The 8,906-nt window shown below is 32.7% G+C and overlaps 1 protein-coding gene across 2 annotated transcripts; it reads left to right on the top strand.

Moving 5' to 3' along the window:
* The first annotated feature begins 4,360 nt into the window (after positions 1-4,360).
* LOC109236742 (ethylene-responsive transcription factor ERF110-like) lies at positions 4,361-6,982 on the top strand. Of its 2 annotated transcripts, none has more exons than XM_019402959.1 (2): positions 4,361-5,390; positions 5,744-6,982. In XM_019402959.1, exons 1-2 carry the CDS (start codon positions 4,901-4,903, stop codon positions 6,535-6,537), a joined length of 1,284 nt encoding a protein of 427 aa, XP_019258504.1. In that variant the 5' UTR covers positions 4,361-4,900; the 3' UTR covers positions 6,538-6,982. The 2 variants fall into 2 exon arrangements, with proteins under 2 accessions (XP_019258504.1, XP_019258503.1); XM_019402958.1 differs by having other exon boundaries at positions 4,363-5,390; positions 5,741-6,982.
* The last annotated feature ends 1,924 nt before the right edge of the window (positions 6,983-8,906 follow it).

The following is an 8,906-nucleotide window of genomic DNA, read 5'->3' as shown; positions in this document are numbered from 1 at the left end:
AGCGTAATTCGGAAGGTTTTGGAATTCTTAGGCTTGAATTCGATGCAATCTGGTGTTTAATATGTTTGAGCGTTCCGAAGGTTGGAACAAGTTTGAATGATGTTATGGGATATGTTGACATACTTACTTTACATCATAGAACCTGCGTAGAGAAAAATCAAAAAATAGTGCACCACATATTAATATAATAATGTATTTCAAGATAGTGTAATACTATACAAACAAATGCATAAGAAAAAATTAAAATAATTACATAATAAACATGCATAAAGGAAATTTAAAAAATTCAAGATATTGTACTATTCTATTATTACGAAAGAAAAGTCAAATAGTGTACCAATTAAATATAACTAATACAACCAAAAAAAGTTCCAATTAACATATGATACCAGTATAGTATATAGATATACCAACATGATATACAGTTGTACGCGAAGAGTTTAAAAAAGATTTTTTAATTCTATTATTAAACTGAAATAATATCAGTTATCACATAATCTAATTAACTCAATTTTCTGCATCATAATCTAATATCAGTCAACTTGGAAAATCCTCTAAACCTAAATTGCCAACTTTCGGCAAAAACAATACAAATCAACCTCCGGACCTCCGAATTCGATTCCGGGCAAATACTGTTCCAGGGTTATTTTCACAAAAATTAAAATTCGGTCAACAATTCCAACTTAGGCTTCTAAACCAAGAACCAAAGGGACCAAAATAACCCAAAACCTTTTCGGAAGGAAAATAAACCTCACAAATTATAAAGCCAAAATTACACACATGTGTAAAGCATCAAAAGGGGAAAGAAGGCGCAAATACATAAAACAATCAGTTGGGTCGTTACAAATGATGACTACCTATACAACCTTACAATTTTGTGGCAAACTAAAACCTTAGAAATTTTTATTCTTTTTTGATAGATTTTTTTGTTAGTCTTTTTTTTTCCCTGGGATGGATGATAAAGACATGAAAGGAAAGGTGGATAGATTATACATCTACTTAGAAAATATATGGATATTGGCAACGTCAAAAAGAGAAGAAAGAGAGAGAGGAAAAAAGGATAGGGGATGAAAGAAAAAGGGAGGAGAAAAGTTAGCTGCAGAAAAAACAAAAATAGGAAGATAAATGGTCGGGTTATTATTTTTGATTGCATAGGTATGTACTGTAATTATTTCTAGAATAAGTAAAGCCGGGTAATATTTTTGGATAGAATAGGTATATAACATAATTTGCTCATTTTAGAACTACCTAATGAGCCGACGTGTGGCTAGCCAATCGTTGACTACAGTCCACGTTGACATTAAATCTCTCTTTTACCTTTTTCCTTTTGCCTTTTTTGAAAATTAGGTCATTAACTCCCCAACATATCGTCCTTATCGCCTTATCCAAGGGATGGATTTAATCCAATTTCCTATTCGACATTCATCCACACTTAATGTGGACAAATTGCACCGATAACCACATAGTAAAATAGAGATAAAGACTGGTTCAAGTTTAACTAAATTGGGTTAAAAAGTAGAAACCAAGTTAGGCTAAATGTCAAAGTAATTGGTTACTCCAAACTAGGTTAGCTAATGTGACACGAAGCAGATTCGTCTTGTGTACGTGTTCAAATATATACTTGGTTCATTCAATTTGCAATTGTTTTACAAATCAATTTTGGCAAGAGCCGTGCTTTGACCCAACCCCATCGAGGACATTACAAAACTTCAAATATAATAAATTGTATTTATTTGAGCAATTTTGCAATTAGGATGTTTCCTGGTATATTCGTAGAAATATATATAATTATCTTATGCCATGCATGATATTCATTCAAAAACCTTTTTCTTTCTTATAAAAAAAGTGGTCTTCGTAAGTTATCTTCCCACCAGAACTGGATTAAATTAGTCTACCAACTTCAGTAATTGCGCAATAGACATAGGGTTATTGCATTGAAGAAGATAATTAGGATTTTAATGAAGTTAATAATAGTACAATTAATGTTCTAAATATCTGCAGCAATTTTTGTATATATTTCATCTTATTGCATGGGAAAATATCTTTCTTAGAAAAATTCTGCACGACTGTGCCATGTAATTTCGAGAAAAGGCAGACCATATCGTACAAATTCATTTAGGAAGACAAAGATTTAAGATTATTAGATGACCTTTATTAAAAGAAAGAAGAAAAACAATGCATATCTCAGTTTACAAATGCATGTATGTGGAAATGTGAAAAAATATGAACAAGGAAGAGCTTATATAGATTTATTTTCCAAATTATAAGAATTATTATTAATCAGTTACCCTACAGTATCTTATTATATGTAAATACAAATATTTATGTCCCGTTTATATGTTAAAAGGTATTGATTGGTATCAACTATCAAGTGATGAAGTATGCTTATGAGATACGAAGAAACTTAATATTGCTTTGATAAAGAAGTCTTTATTTGATAAAATTATATAATGAATAGAAAATTACATGGGAAGACATTTTAATTAGACTTCAAACTGAATAGCTATCATTTGGTGGAGGGAAAATCTAATCTTTTCCAAAAATTGTACCAAAAAGAGGTGAGTTTTTGTTGTCACGCCAAGCTTATCATAAAATCGTATAAAATCCTGAAACAAAAAGATGCCTTTAATCCTTGAAATGATATATAGATTTGCTAGTCAATATATTTAGTGTGAGATTCAAGTCACTAATGCCAAAACAAGCTAGTAGAGGAACAAATCCAAGATGTATAAACGTGAAGAAATATTCTTATCAACGTCTGCATCATTAATATATCTTAGATCTCCTTTTATTTAGTTTTGTCTTTTTTCCTGATAAATATAAACGTGGAAAATTATGAAATACTTCGATGACTTCTGAGAGTGTTTGTTGAAGTGTAGATGCAAACTCCAAATGGAAGAGTCAAGCATCTCAATATCTTCACTATAAATACTAAGTCGTACGTATCACGATTATCTTCAATTACTCTATTTGATTTGACTGGAGATAATTATCCTTTGCTCTTGCCAACAAAACGATATACTATATTTTTTTAATTATATTTGTAAAATTATATGGATAAATAAATTCAAGAACCAAATTGGACACAAAGCTAAAGGCCTAAGCCAGTTATTTATGCTAATTACCAACGAAAAATTAATTGAAGCAAGTCTAAAACCCCCTAAATGTCGGTGACTTTTCTATTTTTCCGTAGCAAATTTTTTGTCTTGTGCGTAAATTAAAAAAATAGGTAACTATCAGCTATATCCATTTATAAGTAGTTTATTACAAAAATTAAATAATTCATAAAATATTATTAAATATTAATCATATATTACCAATATCAGCTAGTAGCTATTTGTAGTAAAATAATGGTTAAATTTCTGCTTTTTTTTGAGTGAGTGTTATTAAAATAGATTTGGTACATCTTAAGGAACTTGAATCTCATGTTTGGGATGATTTGGTTTTGGTGGAGTTTTGAGGCGGTTTGAATTTAAAATTCAAAGTAGAACATGAACATGAAAAAATGTGTCACACTGTGTATCACATATGTACCATATTGTATCAAATGTGTATCACATGTATATCCATGTATACATGTGTGTGAGAATACATGTGTCACAAATAATTTTTTGAGCTCGATTTTAACTATGAATTTTGATACCAAATCAGTCCAAATCACCTCCAATAATCTTCCTCAAATTTTTGTATATTGACTCATCTATATGTTTTCAATGAATTTAACCCATTGAAAAAAAAATCCTTTTTTACTTAGATTTTTCGAATCTATATATCTATTTCATCACCTTATTTGCTATCTCAGCCATGAAATTTTCTTTCCGTTTTGCATTTAATATTGCTGATCACGCTTAAAGTTATGGAAGATGATCTTTGCGTGTGATTCTTGGAGAGAAAGAAATTTATTTATTTAGGTTTTCAATTTTATACGTGCTTATCTAATTTGAGTAAATTTATAATTAATGCCCGAGTAATTTGAGGCTTATGTGAGACATTTATATAAGATTCCCTAAAAAAATACTACTCCTTTGTATATTAATTTCAATGAGTTATAAAACAAATTCAATGAACCTAAGTTGGTTGGCTAAGAGAGACCGAGAAATTGAAATAAAAATGAAAAGATAAGAACTCAAGTAAAAGATGAACTCCAAACCGACAATTTTTGAGGACCTCCAAAGGAGAACGAGATGCATATAACTTCACCATTATCAGTCAAACTGTGTGAACATAAAATGTTTTTCTTTTTCGGCAACGGCAAGAATCAAAACCTTTTTTTTTTTATTTTCAAAATTTCCTTATTATATTTAAGTATATTTAAAAGAAAAAAAGAAGTATTTTAATTTATGCATGTTCTCGCTGAAAAAAGAAAAGACAAAGTGGGTAGTGAATCGAGTGATCAGCATTAAATTTCGTGTACATCTATAAGGAGAAAGTAGCTCTACAATTAGATACCAACTGTTGCATTGACGGCTGTGTCATCAAGTTTAAATTTTCCTCCTGCTTATATATATAGCCCTCGTTTCTGCCTTGTCAGTTTGAAAGTGAAATATTTGTCGGAGAATTTTGTCTAGGAAAAAAAAATTGTACATACAATTATGTGCTCAAAATCTTCAGAAATAGCTGCTGATGATTTGAGTCACACATCAACAAGGAATTAACCATCAATTCAGAAAGATTTTCTGAGCTTTGCAAAAGTGTTCGACGAAATTATATTAGAGTTCGACTTCGCCATATATAGCTCAAAGTCGGTGATTTTGGATTCATTAGAAAAAGTCTTGTTTCAAAAGAAAAAGGTGAAAAGGCTAAAAGGGTGTTGATATTTCATAGAAAATCAACTGGGGTAGTGATAATTTTTTGTTTTTTCAGAATTTTTCTAGTTTAAAAATTGGGTACAAATCAGTACATGTGCTTGTTAATAAAGGTGGCGAATCCAGGAGAATCCGGCGAGCATGACAGAATTCCATCAACGGGAGGTGATTCAGAAAGTACAACAACTACTACTACTACTACCACAGAAGGAGGAATTCCGCAGCCATATGAACAATCATTTGAAGAAATGTTGCGGCAACAAATACAACAAGAAACAGAGTATTTGATGACTTCATCTGCAACTCCGATGTTTTCAGGGTATAGTCAGACAAAGGAGATGTCAGCAATGGTAACGGCGTTAACGCATGTTGTGTCGGGAAGGAGACAAGGAGAGTTGACTTACCGGCCGGAGATTACGACGTCGTTTGGTGGTGGTTCGCCGTCATCTTCGAGTTCAGGGTCATGGGCTGGACAGAAGAGAAGCCGTGATCAAGAAGAAAGTGTTGCTGCAGAGCAAGTTCAAAGGGTTTATGGAGGTTTTGGTGAATTTAGAGGTGGAGAATCATCTTCCTCTGTTAAACCTGGTGTGTATTAAATATTCTTTCCTTTATTATTTCGGGCTTCATTCTTTTCCTTATTTTTCCCACTTCTCGAAATTCACACTTTTAAAATACTAGTACTAGTTTATTGTTTATGTAGAGTAATTCAATTTATGTTCTTAATTTAGTTCTTTTCTATTATTGCTTCCTTTCTTTTTTTCCCTTTCCCTTTCCCCTTCCTCTGGTTTTCTTAATTTAGTTCTTTTCCATTATTGCACGTTCTTGAAAGTTGTGATTGCTACAAATATTTAATTAATTCTGTATTTCAGATTTTCATTTTAATTGCTCTGTACTGCTCAATCAATGCAATATCATATGCTAATTATTTCTCCCAGAAGAAGCTTCAAGCATGGTAGCACCACCAACCAACACGACCGCGGCGGCGCAACCAACATCACAACCAGCGGAAGGGGGAGCTGAAGAAACAGGGGAAAGGAGGAAGAGATACAGAGGAGTAAGACAAAGGCCATGGGGGAAATGGGCAGCTGAAATAAGAGATCCACATAAAGCAGCTAGAGTTTGGTTAGGCACATTTGATACAGCTGAAGCTGCCGCTAGAGCCTATGATGAAGCTGCCCTTAGATTCAGAGGAAACAGAGCTAAACTCAATTTCCCCGAAAATGTCCGCTCATTACCACAACAGCAACAACAACCACCTCAACCCACAACAAGATCAGCCATTTCCAGCTCCTCAGCAGTTTCACAATTCCCATTAATGGCTGCAGCAACAACTCCATCACCATTTTTTCAAACTTATCAACCTCAGCAGCAGCCGCCTTTTCAGAGTTCAGAAATGGTTAGAGATTATTGGGAATACTCACAGTTACTTCAAAATCCTGGTGATTTTCATGCACAACAATCTTCGTCGTCCTTGTTAGAGCAAATGTTGTTTGCTTCTTCATCAATGGGTCTTTTGCATTCACACACATTCCCTTCTTATGCTTCATCTTCCTCATTAGCTACTTCCTCTTCAGCTTCTTCCCCTGCATATCCCCTGTTTTACTCTGCTCAACAATCACGTTTCTTTCAGCCGCCACAAACTAGTCATCAAAATCAAACTAGTAGCAGCAGCTCCAGTTTTCCTGCGCCTTTTTGGACTAGCTCAACCCACTATCCACCTTCTTCTAGCTAATTTTCATACTTCCCTCCTATTTCCTTTTTTTTTTTTTAAATTTTATTTTTATATGCCTTTTTTTTTTTTAAGTTAATGGGTATCCAATTTTTTTTGTTTTTTCTTTTCTTTGGATTTTAGTTTTTGATTTTGTTGTGTTTTGTAGTTAGCAGGTAGGGAGATAGGACATAGGTAAGGACTAATACTGTGTTGTCCTTATTTGAAGGATACTTGGTTTTATACCAAGTACAGTACAAGAAGAATAGTACAAGAAAGAAGCATATCTAGGTTTCACATACTCCCACAAATTTGAATGTAGGTTGCTGTCATTTTTGATGATTTACCAAAGAAACTTGCAGAAACCATCCAACTTGTCAAATTTGTTTGTTTTCTTCTTTCTGTTTTGCAAGTTACCATCACATATTCACATTCAAATCACTATACAATTCTAATGGTGTTGATGATCTTTGCCTTATTTGTGCCTTCAATTTCTTTTTATTCCTTTACTTGGACCAATGCCTTTTATCTTTTAGTGAATTCATTTATTGTGTTGTCAAAGATCCAAAATGGTTTATTTTCTTTTTATTGTCAAAGGATAGTTTTTAAAAATAATAATAATAATAATAATAATTTTCCTCCCCTTTGATTCTCCTTTGTTGAAGCTATTACTTTGTTGGTGACTTGAATCTACACCCTTAGGGGTTATTTGGTTGGAATATGATTTATACCGGTATAAGTTATGTCGGTATAACTTATATTGGGATAAGTTATGATAGGATTAGTTATGCTGGGACTGTTGTTTATTCATTGTTTGGTATGTTGTATTAAGAATGACAATTGCATAATTTCTAAGAAGAAGGTATAAGTTATACTGGTGCTAATCACCCCACCTTCTATAAGGTATAGGTTATCCCAGTGTTAAAATTAATTCCGGGATAATTTATACCTGGTTTGCTAACCAAACAGAGTATTAAGGTGGTATTAAATTTTTATATCGCCCATATACCTTCTTATATCTCATACCTTAGGGTCGTTTGGTACGAGTATAAGAAGGTATAGTGCTGGTATAAAAATTTAATACCACCTTAATACTTCGTTTGGTTAGCAAACTAGGTATAAGTTATCCCAGGATTAAAATTAATACTGGAATAACTTATACCTTATGGAGGGTGGGGTAATTAGCACCGGTATAACTTATACATTCTTCTTACAAATTATGCAATCGTCATATTTAATACAACATATCAAACGATAGAGAAATGCAATCTCAGCATAATTAATTCCAGCATAACTTATACCTGTGTAACTTATCCCGGCATAAACCGTATTCAAACCAAACGGCCCCTTATGATTATAAGTAGGAGGTGCTGATTATCGGAGCAATTCTTCCTTGTCGATAAAGTTTATGTTAGGTTAAATTAATAGAGTAGTATGTTAGTCTTAATCCGAAAATAATTTAAAGAGTTTGTCCATATTTGGTGGACGAAGAGTGTCGAAAGTGTTAGGTACTGAATTTGATTTGATAAGACTGTGACAACGTAAACATCCCTTGGGTTGTGGTTATCCCTCGATGTTTAAATATGGAGTACCTCGTTAACAAAGCGTAAAAGAATGAGATTCTTGTGTCACCATTCTCATCTCAATCTCTATTATTTGTATCATTCTTTTTGGATCTTTGTGGGTTTTGGATGATCTAATCACATGATTAGCTTATTACGCCTGCGTAAATTGCTAGTCATGTCTTCGCATGACATCTTGTCACGCAGTCATTGGCTAAGAACTCAGTGATGGTATTCAAAGGTTTCTTTTTAATACACGCATAATTACATTTTTTTTTTGGTTCAACTATATTTTTGATGGCTGAATTATGTGTCAACTTTATTGTTCTATATTTCCGACGACTTATGATATCTCTAAATTCTAGGAGGACAATTTTAGGTACTAGTACTGAATTTTAAATTTAATGTGTATATATTTAATGAATTTCTTAATGTTTATATATTATTTAGCAAAAATTATTGGAGTTCTACCTCCGCCTCAATGTTAATATATTCCACATGAATAATAGGTGTGCTTATGAGGCAGATCGGACGGATATTTACGCTTAACGGTTTGGCTGATCGGTTATCTGTTTAGGCATATTTATTTATACAATATTTTCTAATACATGTGATATTGAATATTCGGTACAAGGGAGATAAATAAGTATGTGGTATGGATAAAAAAATTTGAAAGAAAAAATATTTTACGAGAAAAAATAAGTTAGTTAACTAATGCACAAATAACTCTCCTTCTTATCTTATAGAAAAATCCACGTGACATGCAATCTATGTCTGATCAAATCCATGTTTGAACTTTAAAGAACTGACTGCTAAGGGAGACGACTGTTG

Source organism: Nicotiana attenuata, unplaced genomic scaffold (genome assembly GCF_001879085.1).
Source record: "Nicotiana attenuata strain UT unplaced genomic scaffold, NIATTr2, whole genome shotgun sequence".
Taxonomy (NCBI): Eukaryota; Viridiplantae; Streptophyta; class Magnoliopsida; order Solanales; family Solanaceae; genus Nicotiana; species Nicotiana attenuata.
Note: the sequence above shows the minus strand (reverse complement) of the source record. Positions and strands in the feature narration are given on the sequence as shown.